The sequence below is a fragment of the Narcine bancroftii genome, chromosome 7 (genome assembly GCF_036971445.1).
Source record: "Narcine bancroftii isolate sNarBan1 chromosome 7, sNarBan1.hap1, whole genome shotgun sequence".
NCBI classification, from domain to species: domain Eukaryota; kingdom Metazoa; phylum Chordata; class Chondrichthyes; order Torpediniformes; family Narcinidae; genus Narcine; species Narcine bancroftii.
Genome location: NC_091475.1, coordinates 210141321 through 210165536, shown reverse-complemented (window position 1 = coordinate 210165536; position 24216 = coordinate 210141321). Strand labels below are relative to the sequence as shown.

Genomic DNA, 24216 nt, shown 5'->3' with positions numbered 1-24216 from the left:
CTCGTGTACTTGGGTGGTCCCAGGGGAGTTCGTCCCCCACCATTCCAACTCCAACCATAATCCTAAGAAACTGTTGAGCAGGCGAAGAGAGACAGTATACATGGAGAAGTCTGAAAACTGCGAATCTATTCACCCATAGAGGAACCTTTGCAGACCGCCTTACAAAGGACCTTATAGGATGCTCAGACAAACCAGGTCCACCTAGTTTTGGACTCTGGAGGGTAGCCACAGCCTTTCACCAATGACGGGCTTTAGCCAGCTCACGTGGACGAGTCTTCCCCAATGCAGCGGCCAACAGTCCGTCGCAGAGGTTGACCACCTAAAACAACAGTCAAACCTTTCTCCCAGTTCTGGGGGGGGGGGGCACGACAACTCCCAGGCGGCATCGAACCGGCCCACATGACGTCCACGCGCCAGCAGGGGAAAATGGGATGGGGAATGGAAGCAGGTAGAGCCAAGGAGCCCAGAGAAGCGATCTCCTCGTCTCAGTCTGCACCGAACTTCTGAAAGGAGAGTAGACACTTGATCTCAATCATTAAAAAAGCTCGGCTTTATGACCTTGACCACGGCCTGAATTCAATAGGCCTCAATCTCTTCATTTGCAAGCCTCAATTTGTTTAAAAAAAACCCTATTTTTCTACTTTTGAAACCCCCCCCCAAGTGACTTTTCTGGAGATAGGGGCCGGTGTTCTGATTTGCTAACTTTCAGCAAAAGATCCAGAGTCAGTGTTTCAAAAGGAAAAGTGGGGTTGCCCCTGGCAACGGCCGCGCGGTGCAGGGCGGGACGGTGGCGGACTCCTCCCGCCCCGCTCGGTCCTCGCCGTCGTTGGGACGAACGCCAGCGTTGCACGCCGGGATAGCGGAGGAGGCGGGTTGGTCCTCCGATATTAAGATGGCGGCCGTCGCCTCCAAGCCCAATTTCGCCGTTGTCTGCTCTTTCCTGGAGCGCTATGGCGCCTCGCTGGAGCTGCCCGAATTCACCTTCCCCGAGCTGGAGGAAGCGCTGGAAAATAAAAAATCGGGTAAGGATTAAAAACAAGTGTTTCCAAGAAAGACGCCACGATAGGGTCATTGCGGGGTAAAGAGACCCCCCCCCCCCCCCCCCCCATGCCCATTATGTGTGGTGACTGCATTGTTTGCACAAACGTCGGACTCCGAACTCCCCTCCGCTTCACTTCGGTGCAAACTCATAAAAGCAGTTTCTTTGCTCAACCGATTACAAATGAATCGAAAACCAATGGCCATTTTTTTTCCAGGCGCCTTGTAACACCGCGCATGCGCAGACACCACCGGAGACTTCCTGTTACAAGTAATGCAATCATTAAAAATCATGAAACATCCCCCCCCGATCTCTGATTTGTGCTTTTATTCAGTCCTCCCTGCCCACTGGCTACATTTTGCTTCTCTTCGCCTCCCTTACCTGAGGCACGGACCCCCCCTTACCTGAGGCACGGACCCCCCCTTACCTGAGGCACGGACCCCCCCTTACCTGAGGCACGGACCCCCCCCTTACCTGAGGCACGGACCCCCCCTTACCTGAGGCACGGACCCCCCCTTACCTGAGGCACGGACCCCCCCTTACCTGAGGCACGGACCCCCCCTTACCTGAGGCACGGACCCCCCCTTACCTGAGGCACGGACCCCCCCTTACCTGAGGCACGGACCCCCCCTTACCTGAGGCACGGACCCCCCCTTACCTGAGGCACGGACCCCCCCTTACCTGAGGCACGGACCCCCCCTTACCTGAGGCACGGACCCCCCCTTACCTGAGGCACGGACCCCCCCTTACCTGAGGCACGGACCCCCCCTTACCTGAGGCACGGACCCCCCCTTACCTGAGGCACGGACCCCCCCTTACCTGAGGCACGGACCCCCCCTTACCTGAGGCACGGACCCCCCCTTACCTGAGGCACGGACCCCCCCTTACCTGAGGCACGGACCCCCCCTTACCTGAGGCACGGACCCCCCCTTACCTGAGGCACGGACCCCCCCTTACCTGAGGCACGGACCCCCCCTTACCTGAGGCACGGACCCCCCCTTACCTGAGGCACGGACCCCCCCTTACCTGAGGCACGGACCCCCCCTTACCTGAGGCACGGACCCCCCCTTACCTGAGGCACGGACCCCCCCTTACCTGAGGCACGGACCCCCCCTTACCTGAGGCACGGACCCCCCCTTACCTGAGGCACGGACCCCCCCTTACCTGAGGCACGGACCCCCCCTTACCTGAGGCACGGACCCCCCCTTACCTGAGGCACGGACCCCCCCTTACCTGAGGCACGGACCCCCCCTTACCTGAGGCACGGACCCCCCCTTACCTGAGGCACGGACCCCCCCTTACCTGAGGCACGGACCCCCCCTTACCTGAGGCACGGACCCCCCCTTACCTGAGGCACGGACCCCCCCTTACCTGAGGCACGGACCCCCCCTTACCTGAGGCACGGACCCCCCCTTACCTGAGGCACGGACCCCCCCTTACCTGAGGCACGGACCCCCCCTTACCTGAGGCACGGACCCCCCCTTACCTGAGGCACGGACCCCCCCTTACCTGAGGCACGGACCCCCCCTTACCTGAGGCACGGACCCCCCCTTACCTGAGGCACGGACCCCCCCTTACCTGAGGCACGGACCCCCCCTTACCTGAGGCACGGACCCCCCCTTACCTGAGGCACGGACCCCCCCTTACCTGAGGCACGGACCCCCCCTTACCTGAGGCACGGACCCCCCCTTACCTGAGGCACGGACCCCCCCTTACCTGAGGCACGGACCCCCCCTTACCTGAGGCACGGACCCCCCCTTACCTGAGGCACGGACCCCCCCTTACCTGAGGCACGGACCCCCCCTTACCTGAGGCACGGACCCCCCCTTACCTGAGGCACGGACCCCCCCTTACCTGAGGCACGGACCCCCCCTTACCTGAGGCACGGACCCCCCCTTACCTGAGGCACGGACCCCCCCTTACCTGAGGCACGGACCCCCCCTTACCTGAGGCACGGACCCCCCCTTACCTGAGGCACGGACCCCCCCTTACCTGAGGCACGGACCCCCCCTTACCTGAGGCACGGACCCCCCCTTACCTGAGGCACGGACCCCCCCTTACCTGAGGCACGGACCCCCCCTTACCTGAGGCACGGACCCCCCCTTACCTGAGGCACGGACCCCCCCTTACCTGAGGCACGGACCCCCCCTTACCTGAGGCACGGACCCCCCCTTACCTGAGGCACGGACCCCCCCTTACCTGAGGCACGGACCCCCCCTTACCTGAGGCACGGACCCCCCCTTACCTGAGGCACGGACCCCCCCTTACCTGAGGCACGGACCCCCCCTTACCTGAGGCACGGACCCCCCCTTACCTGAGGCACGGACCCCCCCTTACCTGAGGCACGGACCCCCCCTTACCTGAGGCACGGACCCCCCCTTACCTGAGGCACGGACCCCCCCTTACCTGAGGCACGGACCCCCCCTTACCTGAGGCACGGACCCCCCCTTACCTGAGGCACGGACCCCCCCTTACCTGAGGCACGGACCCCCCCTTACCTGAGGCACGGACCCCCCCTTACCTGAGGCACGGACCCCCCCTTACCTGAGGCACGGACCCCCCCTTACCTGAGGCACGGACCCCCCCTTACCTGAGGCACGGACCCCCCCTTACCTGAGGCACGGACCCCCCCTTACCTGAGGCACGGACCCCCCCTTACCTGAGGCACGGACCCCCCCTTACCTGAGGCACGGACCCCCCCTTACCTGAGGCACGGACCCCCCCTTACCTGAGGCACGGACCCCCCCTTACCTGAGGCACGGACCCCCCCTTACCTGAGGCACGGACCCCCCCTTACCTGAGGCACGGACCCCCCCTTACCTGAGGCACGGACCCCCCCTTACCTGAGGCACGGACCCCCCCTTACCTGAGGCACGGACCCCCCCTTACCTGAGGCACGGACCCCCCCTTACCTGAGGCACGGACCCCCCCTTACCTGAGGCACGGACCCCCCCTTACCTGAGGCACGGACCCCCCCTTACCTGAGGCACGGACCCCCCCTTACCTGAGGCACGGACCCCCCCTTACCTGAGGCACGGACCCCCCCTTACCTGAGGCACGGACCCCCCCTTACCTGAGGCACGGACCCCCCCTTACCTGAGGCACGGACCCCCCCTTACCTGAGGCACGGACCCCCCCTTACCTGAGGCACGGACCCCCCCTTACCTGAGGCACGGACCCCCCCTTACCTGAGGCACGGACCCCCCCTTACCTGAGGCACGGACCCCCCCTTACCTGAGGCACGGACCCCCCCTTACCTGAGGCACGGACCCCCCCTTACCTGAGGCACGGACCCCCCCTTACCTGAGGCACGGACCCCCCCTTACCTGAGGCACGGACCCCCCCTTACCTGAGGCACGGACCCCCCCTTACCTGAGGCACGGACCCCCCCTTACCTGAGGCACGGACCCCCCCTTACCTGAGGCACGGACCCCCCCTTACCTGAGGCACGGACCCCCCCTTACCTGAGGCACGGACCCCCCCTTACCTGAGGCACGGACCCCCCCTTACCTGAGGCACGGACCCCCCCTTACCTGAGGCACGGACCCCCCCTTACCTGAGGCACGGACCCCCCCTTACCTGAGGCACGGACCCCCCCTTACCTGAGGCACGGACCCCCCCTTACCTGAGGCACGGACCCCCCCTTACCTGAGGCACGGACCCCCCCTTACCTGAGGCACGGACCCCCCCTTACCTGAGGCACGGACCCCCCCTTACCTGAGGCACGGACCCCCCCTTACCTGAGGCACGGACCCCCCCTTACCTGAGGCACGGACCCCCCCTTACCTGAGGCACGGACCCCCCCTTACCTGAGGCACGGACCCCCCCTTACCTGAGGCACGGACCCCCCCTTACCTGAGGCACGGACCCCCCCTTACCTGAGGCACGGACCCCCCCTTACCTGAGGCACGGACCCCCCCTTACCTGAGGCACGGACCCCCCCTTACCTGAGGCACGGACCCCCCCTTACCTGAGGCACGGACCCCCCCTTACCTGAGGCACGGACCCCCCCTTACCTGAGGCACGGACCCCCCCTTACCTGAGGCACGGACCCCCCCTTACCTGAGGCACGGACCCCCCCTTACCTGAGGCACGGACCCCCCCTTACCTGAGGCACGGACCCCCCCTTACCTGAGGCACGGACCCCCCCTTACCTGAGGCACGGACCCCCCCTTACCTGAGGCACGGACCCCCCCTTACCTGAGGCACGGACCCCCCCTTACCTGAGGCACGGACCCCCCCTTACCTGAGGCACGGACCCCCCCTTACCTGAGGCACGGACCCCCCCTTACCTGAGGCACGGACCCCCCCTTACCTGAGGCACGGACCCCCCCTTACCTGAGGCACGGACCCCCCCTTACCTGAGGCACGGACCCCCCCTTACCTGAGGCACGGACCCCCCCTTACCTGAGGCACGGACCCCCCCTTACCTGAGGCACGGACCCCCCCTTACCTGAGGCACGGACCCCCCCTTACCTGAGGCACGGACCCCCCCTTACCTGAGGCACGGACCCCCCCTTACCTGAGGCACGGACCCCCCCTTACCTGAGGCACGGACCCCCCCTTACCTGAGGCACGGACCCCCCCTTACCTGAGGCACGGACCCCCCCTTACCTGAGGCACGGACCCCCCCTTACCTGAGGCACGGACCCCCCCTTACCTGAGGCACGGACCCCCCCTTACCTGAGGCACGGACCCCCCCTTACCTGAGGCACGGACCCCCCCTTACCTGAGGCACGGACCCCCCCTTACCTGAGGCACGGACCCCCCCTTACCTGAGGCACGGACCCCCCCTTACCTGAGGCACGGACCCCCCCTTACCTGAGGCACGGACCCCCCCTTACCTGAGGCACGGACCCCCCCTTACCTGAGGCACGGACCCCCCCTTACCTGAGGCACGGACCCCCCCTTACCTGAGGCACGGACCCCCCCTTACCTGAGGCACGGACCCCCCCTTACCTGAGGCACGGACCCCCCCTTACCTGAGGCACGGACCCCCCCTTACCTGAGGCACGGACCCCCCCTTACCTGAGGCACGGACCCCCCCTTACCTGAGGCACGGACCCCCCTTACCTGAGGCACGGACCCCCCTTACCTGAGGCACGGACCCCCCTTACCTGAGGCACGGACCCCCCTTACCTGAGGCACGGACCCCCCTTACCTGAGGCACGGACCCCCCTTACCTGAGGCACGGACCCCCCTTACCTGAGGCACGGACCCCCCTTACCTGAGGCACGGACCCCCCTTACCTGAGGCACGGACCCCCCTTACCTGAGGCACGGACCCCCCTTACCTGAGGCACGGACCCCCCTTACCTGAGGCACGGACCCCCCTTACCTGAGGCACGGACCCCCCTTACCTGAGGCACGGACCCCCCTTACCTGAGGCACGGACCCCCCTTACCTGAGGCACGGACCCCCCTTACCTGAGGCACGGACCCCCCTTACCTGAGGCACGGACCCCCCTTACCTGAGGCACGGACCCCCCTTACCTGAGGCACGGACCCCCCTTACCTGAGGCACGGACCCCCCTTACCTGAGGCACGGACCCCCCTTACCTGAGGCACGGACCCCCCTTACCTGAGGCACGGACCCCCCTTACCTGAGGCACGGACCCCCCTTACCTGAGGCACGGACCCCCCTTACCTGAGGCACGGACCCCCCTTACCTGAGGCACGGACCCCCCTTACCTGAGGCACGGACCCCCCTTACCTGAGGCACGGACCCCCCTTACCTGAGGCACGGACCCCCCTTACCTGAGGCACGGACCCCCCTTACCTGAGGCACGGACCCCCCTTACCTGAGGCACGGACCCCCCTTACCTGAGGCACGGACCCCCCTTACCTGAGGCACGGACCCCCCTTACCTGAGGCACGGACCCCCCTTACCTGAGGCACGGACCCCCCTTACCTGAGGCACGGACCCCCCTTACCTGAGGCACGGACCCCCCTTACCTGAGGCACGGACCCCCCTTACCTGAGGCACGGACCCCCCTTACCTGAGGCACGGACCCCCCTTACCTGAGGCACGGACCCCCCTTACCTGAGGCACGGACCCCCCTTACCTGAGGCACGGACCCCCCTTACCTGAGGCACGGACCCCCCTTACCTGAGGCACGGACCCCCCTTACCTGAGGCACGGACCCCCCTTACCTGAGGCACGGACCCCCCTTACCTGAGGCACGGACCCCCCTTACCTGAGGCACGGACCCCCCTTACCTGAGGCACGGACCCCCCTTACCTGAGGCACGGACCCCCCTTACCTGAGGCACGGACCCCCCTTACCTGAGGCACGGACCCCCCTTACCTGAGGCACGGACCCCCCTTACCTGAGGCACGGACCCCCCTTACCTGAGGCACGGACCCCCCTTACCTGAGGCACGGACCCCCCTTACCTGAGGCACGGACCCCCCTTACCTGAGGCACGGACCCCCCTTACCTGAGGCACGGACCCCCCTTACCTGAGGCACGGACCCCCCTTACCTGAGGCACGGACCCCCCTTACCTGAGGCACGGACCCCCCTTACCTGAGGCACGGACCCCCCTTACCTGAGGCACGGACCCCCCTTACCTGAGGCACGGACCCCCCTTACCTGAGGCACGGACCCCCCTTACCTGAGGCACGGACCCCCCTTACCTGAGGCACGGACCCCCCTTACCTGAGGCACGGACCCCCCTTACCTGAGGCACGGACCCCCCTTACCTGAGGCACGGACCCCCCTTACCTGAGGCACGGACCCCCCTTACCTGAGGCACGGACCCCCCTTACCTGAGGCACGGACCCCCCTTACCTGAGGCACGGACCCCCCTTACCTGAGGCACGGACCCCCCTTACCTGAGGCACGGACCCCCCTTACCTGAGGCACGGACCCCCCTTACCTGAGGCACGGACCCCCCTTACCTGAGGCACGGACCCCCCTTACCTGAGGCACGGACCCCCCTTACCTGAGGCACGGACCCCCATCCCACCAAAAGCTTCTTAATGAAATAAATGCCCCCCACCCCCACCCCCATTTTTGCGTTACTTATTAAGTTCACTCTGTAGCGACCTCTCCTTAATGCAAACCTGTTGATACGATTTCAGTCTTGTGAAGTGTTAATTACTGATGATGCTTTTACATGTTAATAATTCCACTTGAATGAGAATGCTGCAGGAAACGTTCTCTTGATTATGTTTGAGTAATGCATGCATGGTGTGGAATGACTGTAAAATGAATATTCTGGGCAGAAATAAAAATGGGAGTATGCCATATTTTTTTTGTGTCTAAAACTTTGTCCATCACAGCCACAAAGCTGTTCGCGCTCACCATTCCTATTCACGAAACAATATTTTTATGGCTAAAATAGCCGTCCTGCATGTGTATTGTTGGTCTGTAAGTGTGTTGTTTCTGATGGTGTGTCTGCGTTACGTTGGGTTGTACTTTTACAATCAGATGACAATAAATTTGACTTGAAGCATCCACAGATGTGTAAAAGACGAGTATTTTGCAACCTTTTGTTCACAGATTATTTGTTGTTGGTGGGTTATTGGGTGGTCTGCAGTGAAGACAAATATTTCTGATTCAAGAAACAAGTAGTGGGTAACCTCTTTGCTGAACACCTGCGCTCAGAGTCGAAGCTTGATCTTCCCAACCATTTTCATTCTTTGCAGCATTCCCACACCTGTTTTCAGCCTCATCCGTTATCAGGATGAGACGAATCTTGAACTTGAGGAACAACACATCATACTTCTCCTGGACTGTCTTGAAACCTTACAACATGAACATCAAATGTTCCAATTTTAATTAATACCCCCTCTCTCTGGTTCCACTGCTTTACTTACTGCTGTTAACATGGAACAGTACAGAAGAGTATGGGCCCTTTGCCCCATGATGTTTTGCTAACCTGTATAAATCTACTTCACATCAATCACCCCTTCCCTCTCTCACTCTCACAACCTCCATTTTTCTAACATTCATGTGCTTATCCAAGTCTTATCAATGACTATTGTGTCAACCTCTTATCGCCACACCCAGCAATGCATTCCAGGTGGTACTTTTCTCTCTAATTTTTTACTCCCTAATGGGGTCTCCTCCTTCCTGTATCTCTGCTCTGCCTCTCCCACCTTTTTTCTAATATCCTTTGATCATTTCCCAGATATATATATAAACCAACTTTTTACTTTAGTCTTGATAAAGGGTCCCCCAACCTGAAGCATTGACATCTATCCATGGGTGCTGCCTGACCTGCTGTGCTCCTACAGCAGCTTATTGTTTTCATGTGTAAAAACAAGGTTGTAAATTTGACAAGAAAATTCTTAAAATGTTCCCACTAAGCCAAAATTCTCTTGCTGCTTGAGCTCATCAGCCCCCTCCCCAATATTGGTTGGTTGAGGGGCTAGTTAAAGGTAGTCAAGTAAAGAAATATTTAAGATGCTTTTTTGATTTCTTCCACACTTCTCTCCTACTGACTACATAAAACAAAATAAATATTTATGCCAAGTGAGGCAAAAATAAAATGAGACTTACTGAAATGTGCTGTGACCCTCCGTTGAGCATGGCTGTGTTAGAGTTCAACCATAAGATTCACAAACTTGTAAAAAGAAGTTGCCTCATTTAGGTATAAAATGGCTGACTTCCTGTTCTAGGCATCCTAGATCTGGAATGAGTTCCAAGGTTTGATTCTACGCAAGGCAGACTGCTGGGATAGATGTTTTATTCCCCCGTCTGGATTGAGTTAACTGACTTTAGTTAGGGTAAGAATGGAAAACAAAATCAGCCAGTGCTCTGGAAAAGTGTACTTGAGGACAGAATTGTGGTTAAGTACATGCAAAATAACAATGAACTGTTGAAGTTGGTGCTTGTAGTGCCCAACTGAATCTGAGGAATTCATGTTGAAGAGCAAAGGAAACAAGTGGGCTGAACAATTGAAGGTTCCAGTTGCGTGCTATAAAAGTGATCCACAAAGCATCAAAATACTGCGGAATGGTGGAATTTCTAACAGATTTAGAATATGGAAATGTTTCTACATTATTTACAGGAAGTCAGACCTCTCCTTGACACAGCAAAAGGCAAATATATCATTCTGGTCAGTCAAGAAGCAAAGGCAAGTTACCGTGTAACAGAGATACACCATCCGAAACATCACAATTGCTCTATTACTTTACATTTGCAGACAAAATTGTGCATTATTTCAGATAGTCTACGATCTTTTGTGTTAGATGGATTATCTTGTGATATAATAGCACATTATATGAATGTCATACTGCCTTTGAAGGGGAAAATAATTATGGAGCAATTGGATAAACAGATGTTGTTCCTAGAGTTGAGCGAGTATTGCAGTGGTTTTCAAACTTTTTCCCCCACTCACATATGACTTTAAGTAATCCCTTACTAACCACAGCATCTATAGCATCCTATGCCATAGGTGATCTGTGGATACAAGGGATTACTTAAGGTGGAATGTAAGTGGGGGAAAGAAGGATTGAGAACCAGTGGAACGGGGATATGAACATTACTTCTATCATTAAACACAAAAGTGCTGGAGAAACTCAGCAAGTCATGCAACATTCCTTGTGTAGCAAATATAGATCCAACATTTTGAGCCTGAGCCCTTCATCAAGGAATAACCAAAAAGCAGGCAGATGCTTGAATAAAATAGGGGGAGGGGTGGAAGAGGCACAGGCAAGAGGTTAGGGGAAGAGAAATATGTTGGGAAGTGGTAGAGGGAGGGGGTAGCTCTCTAAATGGAGAAGGAAGGGGGTTAGGAGCTAGAATAATGTGGAGGCTCTGCGGCATCTGGTGTTCCTAAGCAGTCTGACCCCAGAAGCTAAGCAGACTCAGGACTGGTTGGTTCTTGGAGGGGGGACCTCCTAGGAACATCAGGTGCTGTGGGTTTCTGTGAGGGGTGCTGGACAAAGTGGCGACTCTCTGCCTTGTGGTAGACAAAAGTTAAAGAATTTCATGTATGTTACATTGTAACATACTTGAGTGTCAATAATGGTACCTTTACGTCATATTTATACAAGTTTGTTTTCCATCTGAGACCGAGCTTGACTTGCAACAGTCCAACTTTATGCAAATTTTCCCATACATTTTTAAAGCATTTAAAACTGTTTTCTCCTCTGCCTCCTCCAATGCTCAGGGTGAGGCCAAATGTAAACATGAGGAACAATGTACAGTTTTACATTTCTCCTGGGTAGTCAGATCCTTCCCACATAAACAGATAACCCCTTCCTGATCTGGTTCTACCCTTTCCATCTGTCCTTTACCTGTCCCCTCCACTTCCCCCTTCCCTTCCCTCCCCCCCCCCTAACTTTTCCCTTTACTTCCCTCCCCAACCCTTAAAAAAAACCTCTGTAGTCTCTTCCACCAGTCTCTCCTACTTTCATTGTTCAGTATCTTATCACCTCTTGGCTCCTCCTCAGACTACCGCCCCCATTTATTTTGCACCCTATTTCCTTTCCCACTCCTGACCCTAAAGGTTGACTGACCATGCATGAGGTCTGTCTGACTTCCTGAGTTCACTCTGCATGGAGTTTGTATTTCATTAGTTTAATTATGGGCACATTAGAATGAATATTCAATAACATAAAGAATTATAGCAAGTGTATTTAGATTGATACAATAATGGTAGCTATAGAAATAGATATTTCTAACTGGCAGAGAAATCAATTTATGATGTTTCTCAGGAATGAAAGCTTTGCATAAAGCAGGGCCTGCCTCTACTACCCTGTTGAAATTAACTTTTTAACATACTGACAATAATGTGAATTGGTAGGGTAAATGTTGAACAACCCTTCTAAGAGGGAAATCTAGAATATGGGCATTGTGTTGGCAAGAATTTTCTTCACTTTGTAGTTTCAGAAAGGTGTCATCTCGCAGCCACTGATTCAAAATCTTTTCAACGGGGTGGGTGCTTGAGGAAAATTGGGTAATGAGGGATGTGAAAAGGCAGCACATGAAGCTGTTGACAAAAAAAATGAAGCATCAATGCTTTTAATGGGAATGTGGAAAATCTTTTTAATGTACTTAATGGAGAAAGGAAAATATGATGTCTGGCTCTACAGGTATGTGATACTTGTTTGCCGAGCAGTCCGAAAAAAGAATTGTTTTGATTGTGACATTCCATTCCTGCTTAGTTCGGAAGGTCTAATGCTTTATTGTGAGTTGTCAGTTTCATTAATTCTAATGCAGTGACCTCGTCATTTTAGAGCCAGTCCAATTTACTGAAGTAAAAGGTGTGTTCATGTCACTTTGCAGGTGTCGTAACACATGGCTGTTTGAAGAAGAAATGCTGGAACTGTTCTACCACTTGGTTATTAATAGTTTTGATTGCATATTGCAGGACCATAGAACCACAGAACACCACGGCAGAGAAATCGGCCCATCTCGTCCATGCTGAAATATTTTCTCTAATTGGTGCCATTGCCCTCCACACCCCTCCCATCCATGAGGTGATTCAATCGTGTTGAAATCTAACCTGCATCCATCACCTTTGCAATTCATTCCACACTTTCACCAGGTTACGGAGAGAAGGCGGGGACGGGGTACTGAACTTTAAGATCAGCCATGATCTCGTTGAATGGCGGAGCAGGCTCGAAGGGCCGAATGACCTACTCCTGCTCCTATCTTCTGTGTTTCTAAGACATTCCCTGTAATATTCCCCTTAAACATTTCATCTTTCACACTCATCCCATGTGTTCAAGTTCTTGTCTCATCCACCCTAAGTGCCAAAAGACTGTTTGCACTTACTCGTCTTACTCGTCTATAACAAACATAATTTTGTATATCTTTATATTCACACACTTGCCTGCTTTTTGTCATATCTTATAAAGGGCTCAGACCCAAAACATTGGTTACATATCTTTGCTACGTAAGGGACACTATGTGACTTGTTCAGTTTCTCGAGCACTTTTGTGTACTGTATTTAACTACCATGACAGCATCTGCAAACTTTCTTCTTTGACCTCAATATTAGTACTTTCAAGTAAAATTCATTGAACACTCAAAAGTGACCCATAAAGAATTGAACATCCTAATAGTCCATGACTTGGTGACGAGAAATGGTGGAGCTCAAAACTTTAGTAATTTGTTCATTTAGGAGGGTGTATTATTTGTAATGGTGTATGCTGCATTAGATCATGACCAAACTTCATTTAAATAGAAGTTGCATGACAAAATTTTCTAAATCGTGAATAAACCAGTGATTATGAACCTTTACACATAAACTGATTGTGATTTTTGCTTTGATCTAATGTATGATTTGATTTATTCACTCCTGTTTGACATTTACCATTTGTGAGAGATAGAGCTTTGGTCTGATGTCAAAAAATTGCACCAAATTAAATTGAATTTCATCTAGAGGTAACATGAGGGGGAACTTCTTTACTCAGAGAGTGGTAGCCGTGTGGAATGATCTTCCGGGAGAAATAGTGGCGGCGGAGTCAATTGTATTATTTAAGAAAAGGTTGGACAGGTCTATGGATGAGAAGAAGATGGAGGGTTATGGGCATTGTGCAGGGAGGTGGGACTAGAGAGGGGTGTTTGGTTCGGTGCGGACTAGAAGGGCCTAATGGCCTGTTTCCGTGCTGTAATTGTTATGTTTTATGTTATGTTTTCTGTGTCTCTCCCATCAGTCTAAAGGTAACATTCAATGGTTATCATTAAAATTCCATTTTGTCTGAGTCAAATTGAGCAATAATCGGGAGTAGATCTGATTAATTGTTTACACGTGGAGAGCTGCAAAAATGCTACCAGGTGCTGAGTTGTTGCAACAACTGCTTCATTTGTTTTTTAAAAAAACCTCTTTAATAAGCTCCTTTCCTCTCAAATCCTTTTACCGTCCAGTTTTACCAGGGGCAATGATTAATGTTCTTGTTTAATGTCACTCTTGTATATGACAAAGGGCAACATGGAATTCTTTCAGGTCACATTCCATCTAAAGGAGGGAGTTTTTTGAGGAACTACCTTTAAATTACTGCAAATATTTGAGTTTCTTGGGTATCCTAGATCTTGACACAGAAGGTTTTGAGATCTACTTTTGGATTAAAATGGATTGTCCTCTTATTTATATTCTTGGGCTCAAAATATTATATTTTACTCTGAATCCGAATCAAGATCATTTCATGAACTTGTCTTTGGAATATTTTGTCCATTTCATGAACTTGTCATTGGAATATTTTGTCCATTTCGTGAACTTGTCGTGGAATATTTTGTCCATTTCGTGAACTTGTCGTGGAATATTTTGTCCATTTCGTGAACTTGTCGTGGAATATTTTGTCCATTTCGTGAACTTGTCGTGGAATATTTTGTCCATTTCGTGAACTTGTCGTGGAATATTTTGTCCATTTCGTGAACTTGCCGTGGAATATTTTGTTCTGCACCAGAAGGATTGTGCATTACAGGTGCAAAATTGTTATAAATTGCAATTCCATAAATCTGATACTTAAAAATAATTAGTGCAAAAGGAAAAAAAAGCGAGGTAGTTTTTGTGGTTCGGTGTCCATTCAGAAATCTGATGACAGAGGGGAAGAAGCTGTTTTTGTAACGTTGGGTGTGTGTTGTCAGGCTCCTGTATCTCCTTCCTGATGGTAGCAGTGTCAAGAGGGCACGGGCTGGGTGGTGAGGGTACTTGAGGATAGAGGCTGCTTTCTTGAGGCATTACCTCTTAAAGATATCCTTAATGAAGTGAAGACTAATGCTCATGACAGCGCTGGGCGAGTTCACAACTCTCCGTAGCCTTTTCCTATCCTGCGCGTTGGCATCTCCGTACCAGACAATGGTGGAACCTGTCAGAATGCTCCCCGTGGTACACCTATAGAAATTTTTAAGAGTCTTTGGTGATATATCATAGAACATACAGCACAGAAAACGGGCTTTTCGGCCCCTCTAGTCTGTGCTGGCCATCATCTCACTAGTCCCACTGGCCTCCCATTCCATAACCCTCCAGACCTTTCCCATCCATGTATCTATCCAATTTATTCTTAAAACACAAGATTGAATCCTCATTCACCCCATCAGATGGCAGCTCATTCCACACTCCCATCACTCTCTGAGTGAAGAACTTCCCCCTAATGTTCCCCCTAAACCTTTCCCCTTTCAGCTTAAAACTATGACCTCTCGTATTTATCTCCCCCAATCTAAGTGGAAAAAGCCTCCTCACATCCACTCTGTCTATACCTCTCATAATCCTGTAAACCTCCATCAAATCTCCTCAAACTCCAAACAAAATCTAGCCTCTGGCGAGCTTTCTTCATGATTTCATTGACGTGATGGCCGCTAGATAGATCTTGAAAGATATTGACACCCAGGAATTTGAAGTTCTCTATTTTCTCCACTCCAGAATACTGCAAAATTTAAATTTAATTTAAAAAAAATTAGACCCTCAGCATGGTAACAAGCCATTTCAGCCCACATGTCCATGCTGCCCAATTTACACCCCCCAGTACATTTCAAAGAGTGGGAGGAAACCGGAGCCCCTGGGGAAAACCCACACGGACATGGGGAGAAGGTACAAACTCCTTGCAAGCAGCGTTGGATTTGAACATCGGTCTTGATCATTGGTGCTAACTCCTATGCCAACCATGCTGCCCTATGTGGGGGAGGCAGGGGATGTTCCAGGAAACACAATAATATGCAGTTCAGAGTTAAGAAATGGTTTCCTGATCACATTCCACATAATGTATCGTGAATTATATATAATAGAGAGTCCTGATGGCAAACATAGTCTCCGAATAAGCACATTTTGTTCTTGCTGAATATTGGATAGACATCAGAAAACCTAATGTCCTTTGCATAGGCCACACAGTCTGCTGCTTTCAATTGGAAGAATGGACATGTTGAAAGTGGAAGCAGATAAAGAACTTGGATGGTTTGGAGTAGAAGCAGTTTATTGATTAATGTATTAAGCCACTCCAGACCTGATGGCCCAGCAGTCACCTCCGTCACAGTAAATCTCTTGTAACTATGTGGTTTCCAAGGTTTGAACACCATTTTTCAAAAGATTTTCTTCCTATACTCTATACAAAAAAAGAACATTGCTAAAAGAGAACATTGAGATACCTGCAGATGCTGGGAGAAACCCAGCAGGTCATGCAGCATCCGTTGGAAGTAAAAGGATGTTGACGTTTCGGGCCTGAGACCTTTGTTAGGATGCTGCAATTCATGCAGGCATCTGAATGAAAAAGGCGGGGGTATGGAGAAACTCAGCAGGTCATGCACCCTCCCACCTGTATCCGCCAATTACCTCTTGTTAGCCTGCACTGCTCCCTCCCCCCTTCACCTTTTTTATTCAGGCATCTGCCTGAGGAAGGGCTCAGGCCTGAAATGTCAATTGCTTTTTACATCGTATGGATGCTGTGACCTGCTCAGTTTCTTCAGCATTTTTGTTTACTGAGATATCTTTATTTTATATTACAAAATTAATTAAAATATAATTCAAGATTGCATCATTGTTCACTCTTCAAATGGTCTTAATCTATCTTTTATTTTCCCAACCTTTTTCATGTATTGATATTTTTCCATTCAAGCAGTTCTTCTGTTTTCAGTTGATGGTAAAGCTTCTGCCACAGAAACCACTTTTCAGGGATTCAGTTTATCATCTGAGAAAATGCAGGTGTCAGCTTGGCTCATTGGTGACACTTTTGCCTCTTAGATGGCTTTAGAGTCCTGTTTGAGGATTGAATGGTGCAATCAGGGTATGTAGCACTCCAGTGATCAGGAGTGCCATCATTTGGCTGAGCCCTTTGAATTTAAACTAGCTAGGCAGAGGGATGGGAATGGCACTGTTGGGTTAAAAGATGGAGCATTTGGTGAAAAGGTAAGATGCTATTTGCAGTGAGACTGTGAGAAAGGAGAGGCAGTCGATGGAACATAAATGTAGTCGGTCGGGTTAAAATGTGTGTACCTGTATTTTAATGAGAAGTACTAAGGGGCACTAATGGCAACTCTTTGCCTTATGGCAGGCAGAAGGCAATTTTGTGTAATTTTGTATGTTCTGTGCTATTGTGTGACAATAAAGGATGATGACCTTGGATCAGTACATTGAATTATGATGTGTGGCCATTACAGAGTCTTGGCTGATGTAAGGGTGGGGGCAATGGCATTGCTAATCAGGAATAGTGTGGCAGCTGTAGAAAGAGAGGATGTTGTGGATGGATCATTTACTGAGTCATTAGGCCCTTTCATACAGTCAAAAAGCCCGTATAAAGGCAGAGATTCTCCGCTTTTACGTTGGGAGACTTTATGAATGCGCCCTGGCTGGCTGCAACGTGCCGACTACAATCGCTCTCAGGGAAAGGGTCAGCGGCGGAGCTGCAAGCGGCTGGCTAGGGGTGGGCTGATGACATCATGGTGACGACGTTGTGGTGCTTTCGTCAGCCAGCGACCCATCTCACCCCTCTCCCTTCGTGACCCCCTCAGGGCAGGGGCAGCCGATAGGGGCCATCAGGGCAGTAGGGACTGGGCCATCAAGGGGTGGCTGGGTGGGCTGTGACAGCCCCTCTGGCCGCTCTGGCTTCCAGTACCTCCCTGGGCTGTTTTGGTCTTCAGTGCCAGTGGCTCAATGTGTGGAAGAGCAATGGCTGTCTACCCTATCCATAATCCCCCATGCAGCTGGAACCATTCTGGGAAATTCAATTGTTGTATCTTAAATTCACTTCCCTTGTATTGAGTAGAAACAGAAATGGATTAATTTTAACAATTCCAAACGTGATCCTGCATATGATGTGAAAGCTCAGGAAAGTCACAATCTACCATATTTTGTGGGGTTTGGGGATTATTATATCAGCCTCAAAAGTCTTGCCTAGTCATGTGTATAAAGCAAAAAAACCGAATTCCTTTCAAAACAGCTTTTCAAATTGTGGTCAAAGGCCCATGACATTTCAAGAGGAAGTACAGCAGTTTTTATAGTGTCTTCAGACAATGTAAATCTCACCAAAAGAGTACCGGTAATTAAGTTTTAAGAAAAAAAATCATAGACGGTCTATATAAATTGAACATGTGCAGGCAAAAGGCAGCCGCTTAAAACAGTAAGTTTCATCTGTTAGCCTGTGCTCTTCCCCTTCTTACCCCACCCCACCACCCCATTTGAGTGTCTGTGTGATTTTCAGTATACATGGATAAGAGCTCAGGCCTGAAATGCCAACTGGCTATTGCTTTCCATGGTTGCTGCATGCCCTGCTGAGTTACTCCAGCGCATTTATCCACAGCATCTGCATACTCCTTGTCTACCTCTAACATTTGTTGATGGATGGGAGAATCAGACCATCAAAACTGATGGTTGGAACTTCCAGATCAGATTAATAAAGTCCCCTTTTGACAGGGTATGATGTGGATGTTCTTTGTAGTAAAGTTACTTATGGGTAAAACCTGAAGTTAGGTTTTAATGGTTTGAGGGGAGCTTGTGCTAATTCATCTTTTGAGACCTAAAGAAAAAGATGCCTTCCATCAATTTGTAACAGATGACATCAGTGTGAGGCACTGCCTTAAGAAGGTGGCCAGTATAGGGCAGGATAATTTAGCTTAGTGGTGACTGCAGTGCTATTACTACACCAGTGACCCGGGTTCGAATCCAGCACTCATGATAATTCGGTAGCAATAGATTATAGCGTTTCTGAGGTGAGAATTTGTAAATTAAGAACTGTAAATATTATTGGTGTTATTTGGTTTGCATTTTATGCAGGAATAATCTATAATTTGGGCTGTACTTTTGATAAAGTGCAAAGGATGTGAATTTAAAAATTCTAGGAATTTCCAGGTAATTAAGCAGAGAATGTAAAAAAGTGGATGTTAATTTCTGTAACCCCCTTCATAGTTCTTAGAACAAAGCTCCTTTCTCAAAGACATGCTCTGTAGTGTAGTTATAGCAAAGGAGTTCAGATATTTTTCTGTCTTCTGTCATCTAGGTGTAAAAAGATAAAAACCTTGAATTGGAGTGCAATACAACTTTTGGTGGTGTAACGGGATATAATAATTCTGTAGCACACTTTTATAAATTCTATTTAAGATAAATTAGTCATATTCACTGCATTTAATCTTAATATTACATCAAAGACAATTTGAAATTCAAACCCAAACCATTTCACTAAGCTTTTTCAGCCACCTCCTCATTGGTTTTATACAATTACAATAGTACAGTAGTCTGCAAGGACTACTTGCAAACATGTCATCTACTTCTGTTATTACATTTCTTCTCCTCTAATCTAACATACAGCCATTGTGATCAGTGCCAGTGTGATCTGTTATTCAGTAAACTGAAGGTTGGGGTGATAGGTGAACTCTTTGTAGGACCCTCAGCAAATAACATCTTTTTAGAATGGATAGTCTTTTTTGCAGAACGTGGTCTAAAAATTATAAATTGATCAACGTGTTGAGAAATCCTGCTTTAATTTATTTCTCATTTTTATTGAAGCCGTACTGCTTGCGTAAAACTTTCTCTGCCAGTTTATGCTTGTTGAACCAGATGATCATCACAGCCAAATTTGGTCCAGCATTCATTTATACTTTGAACACTAGCGTGGTGAGAATGTGAATTGTTATCACGTGGATTAGAGGAGGCTGAAGCATATATTTTAAAATTCAGACATACAGCGTGGCAAGAGGCCCTTTCAGCCCATGAGCCTGTGCTGCTCCAATGGATCTATAACCCCTGATATGTTTTGAACGGTGGGAGGAAATCTGAGCCCCCAGGGAAAACCCATGCAGACACGGGGAGATCAAACAAACTCCTTACAGACAGCGGGGATTCAAACCCGGTGCCGATCGCTGGCGCTGTAACAGCGTTGCGCTAATCACTACACTAACTGTACCACATTATTTAACATGTTGGGAGTGTTCTGGTGAATCCAATACCTCTTCTCTGCCCTGTAAAATTCTATGGAGAGCTTAGAATCATTTACAGGTGGTTACTTTAGCTGATGCACCACCTTTAGCCCTTTTCTTTCCTTCCGTATCCATTTATTTGATTCCTGTCATCAGACTGAAGTAATCTAAATTGGTATAGGTTACAAGTTAAAACTATCTTAATTCCTGAGGGTTTCCCTTCATCTACCAACCATAATGACCTAAAAGTATGAAGTCTGTACCATCAGTACCTTATACAGATTGGGTGATTATTTGATTGCAGCTGAGGATTCAGTTAGGTTTCAACCTACAGCACGGCAACAGGCCCTTTCGGCCTACAAGCCCGTGCCGCCGAATTACACCCAAATGAGCTATAGCCCAGGTAAGTTTTGAAGAGTGGGAAACTGGAGCACCCTGAGGAAACACAGGGAGAACATACAAAATTCTTGGAGTCAGTGTGGAATTCGAACCCTGGTCTTGATCGCTGGTGCTGTAACAGTGTTGTGCTAACCATGCCAGCTGGATGACTTTCCTCCACTAACTTTAAACGTGTTTTCTCTTTTAATGACCAAAACCTAATGACAGATTCTTTGGAAACCTAACCCATAAGAACCAAACTCAGAAAAAGTCAGGACACAAAATATGTAGTCGGTGCGACAACATTACTGATCGCATGGCACAGTATTTAAAGTTAGATGTGATCATCTTGGAGAAGTATTCTAGGTATTCATGGTGAAGTAGTGAACTGGATTTGACAATGGCTGGACGGGAGAAGCTCAGACTGGAGGCCAATGACTAGTGATGTGCTTCAGGGATCAGTGCTGGGACCATTATAGTTTGTCATCTCTAACAGTGATCTGGATGATAATGTGGTAAATCGAGTCAACAAGTTTGCAGATGACACTAAAACCCCTTTTATAGTGAAAATTAGCGATTTATAAAGTTAGGTTTTCTCTGCCTTCAAGACCTTCCACTTACCTGCATAAAAGGTCCAAAGTTAGATTGGTGAGTCCAGCACAATTCTGGTTCCCTCTGCCAAGGTTGTAGTGTCAGAAATGGAGTGAAGTCATGCCACCACTTCCTGCATAAAAGGATTGCCGCTAAAAGTGGCTCAAAACAGGAAGGCAGGATGATTGACATCGAGCTGACAGCCCTGTCACCCCACTGCGCTGTCACAGAGCGGCCAGTGGAGCTGTCAGGCTGCACTAACTCGCACTGCCCCACCCTGCTCGTGCTGCTCTGCCTACTGCCACCTTGCGCGGTGGGCGGGGGGGGGGGGGCCTGTCACAGGGTAAATGGACAAAGGGGTGACTCTCTGCCTTAAGGTAGACAAAAGTTAAAGAATTTCATGTATGCTACATTCTACATGTAGTGTTACGTGACAGTAATGGAACATTTACAAAAGACTCTCTGTGTTCACCCAATTTCTTCCCTCATGATTTTTTTTATACCTCCATGAGAACATCCTGCACTCAGAGGAATAAAGCCCCAGCCCGCTCAGTCTCTCCCTATAGTTCAGGTCCTCGGGTCCTGGCAAACCTCTCTGCATCCTCTCCATCTTGATAATATCTTTCCTGCAGTACAGTTACCTAAACTATATACAATACTCCAAATGGGACTTCACCAATTCCCTCTATAACTGCAACGTGACCTCCCGACTTCTATAATCTATATTCTTTAAAAAAAAATTTTTCCAAAATTATACATAGTAACATTTTAAATTAACAATATATTAAACAAACAACAAGCAAAAACAAAAACAGACCCTCCCTCCCTTTCTCCCTTCCATACATACAGATCCATTCCCCATCAGAGCTTACAGATATTTTAAGTATATAGGGTACAGTTGTGGAAACTACGTTTACTTTTATACACTTTTTGTTCCTTTTTATTACTATATCTGGCCCCCTATATGGTCCAGGACCGGCTGCCAGATCTTTACAAAAGTGTCATATTTATTCTTTAAGTTATATGTGATTTTTTTTTTCCCCACAGTCTATTGTCCAATAAGTCGAGGGGAGTCGGACTTCCAAGAGATCGCGATACTTTTTTCGCTACCCCCAGTGCTATTTTTATAAATGGAATTTGATATTTGATCAATTTGACACTTAGTTCCACAAAATTACCCAATAGATAGAGCTCTGGGTCGGCTGTGAAGGCCACTCCTGTTACCCTGTTTAATTTTTCTGCAATTTCTTGCCAAGATGGCCTCACTTTCACGCAGGGCCACATGGCATGTAGAAAAGTTCCTGTCTCAGTCCCAAATCTGAATCACGTCTCTGAAAGTTCAGCTTTTGATCTGTGTGACTTTTGTTCGGTAAGATATAATTGGTGTAAAAAAAATTATGCTGAACCAATCCATATCTTGCATTTATAATTGATGTCATGCTGTCCTTACACCAGTCTGACCACACCCAAATCGAACTTCCATCTTTCCCTTGACCTCTGCAACTCAAAAAATGCTGGAGGATATACCTTGAAGAGTTCAAGTCCAAAATATTGGCAATATACCTTTACATCCTATGTACTTTGTGACACCTACTGAGTTCCTCCAGCATTTTTGTGTTTTTTTACTACCTGTGATGCAACTTTTATGGTACTATGTACCTGTACTCCAAAATCCCTTTGCTGGACAACACTCACCAGATCCGTACCGTTCACTGTACAGGTCCTACACATGTAAGACCTCACAAGATGCAACACCTCACATTTCTCTGTATTAAATCTCTCAACAGTTTCTCTCCCCACATGATCAAGATTCTGCTGCAGTTTTTGGAAACTGTTTTCACTCTACAATACCAGACACTTTAGTGTCATTTGCAAACTTGCTAATCACACCATGTATGATTTCATCTAAACCATTGATCTAGATGACAAATAGCAGTGGGCCTTGCACTGAACCCTGTCACCACCAGTCACAGGCCTCCAGTTCTAGTTGTCAAATAAAAGCTTAATAGCTGAATCTGGAAAATAGAAGATGGCAATGTTCTAGTAGCGAATTGTTTGGAACGGAAACGTTTTCTTCGACTCAATGCTCTTTGTTTTTTAATAAAAGCATTGAAACTCTGGAGATTTTTTTTGATGGTGAGTGAAGTAGTGTCTGATTCTTTTTTTGTTGTTGCAAGGGGTAGGGGAATAGGGCAAAACAATTCCTTGCAGGAAACGAGTTGCGTCGTAATAACTTTATTAGTTGCACACTGAAATGGCTCCTGTGGACCACTGTTTCCATGACAACTATCAATGATCTGTCTGTACTAATCCAGTTTTCCCCCACAGTCAGCATTCTATGTCATGCATTTCAGAATCTCAACTACATGTGAATTTAGTTGCAGAGAACTTCATGCTGGCAAAAATGCCTGACCCTGTGGTGTTTGGTGTCTGTTAGGTGAAGGAGTGAATAAGTTGTTGATGGACCTAAGTTGCAAGGTGAGGTGAATGTTCCAGTGCATTTCAGGCATGTTCTGCTTTGTTTATTGTAACAATCCAACCTGTTGAATTCAATTTCCACTTTATGGAAGATAACTCTTAAACCTTCAAGCTTGTTTCATTATTTGATTATATGTGGCCGACCTGCATCTCAACTTTTACAACCTATGAATATAGGTTTATATTGAAGTCATCAGTTTATAAAAACTGACAGAAATACGGATCCTAGCAGTGAACCTATAAGTCACTTCTGTTCGCACCAAGCACCTAGCCAATGTTGTCCCACAGTTCCACCTTCTTACTTAGCCCTGCTCTGGCCTTGAACCTGGCTAGTCTTACTGCCCTTTGGCGCAGGCTGATCTATGTTCCTGGAGCTGGTTTCATACCCGGCCCATGGCTCATACCGTACATTCCTGGTCTGCCAGATGGAAACTATGCCTGTTTTCCACTTGTTCAACATTGAGATCCACCAGGGCCTAGTTTCCTGTCATTTTCGGCCCCTTTGGCACTGGATTAAGACTTTCCCTTTGACGTCAGTGTTATTGTACAATGACTACCCAATGTTAAAATAAACTATCCAATATGCAAGGTTGGGATGGCCTTGGAAAGATGCATCAATTCGTCAGAGGGATAAAGCTCAAGGCCTCATGGCAACTCCCCTGGTCCTTGCAGTGGTGCAGTGAGAGGTCTGTAAAGATGCCAATATCAGCCATGCCATTTCAAATACTCCAGACTGACTATCTAATCTCTACCTCCAACCCTGACTCTTTAAAACATCAGCAAATGTTTTCTATGTCTCTCAAGGACATAGAAGGAACTCTGTTGGACTACACGTCTTCGCCACAAGGAGTCACTGAGTGTCCACAGCTTATGGGCTGCCCTGAAGTCATTTTTGTAAATACTCTGCTTCACGACCAAATCAAGTTGATTAT

General features: G+C 49.5%; 1 protein-coding gene across 3 annotated transcripts in view; it reads left to right on the top strand.

Annotated features, from left to right (window-relative positions):
- The first annotated feature begins 864 nt into the window (after positions 1-864).
- rsf1a (remodeling and spacing factor 1a) overlaps positions 865-24216 on the top strand; it is a 119190-nt gene continuing 95838 nt past the window's right edge. For all 3 annotated transcript variants that reach the window (XM_069892158.1, XM_069892159.1, XM_069892157.1), the window contains exon 1: positions 865-1022. In XM_069892158.1, the coding sequence (XP_069748259.1) occupies positions 893-1022 (130 nt within the window). In that variant the 5' untranslated portion in view covers positions 865-892. The remainder of the gene's footprint in view (positions 1023-24216) is intronic.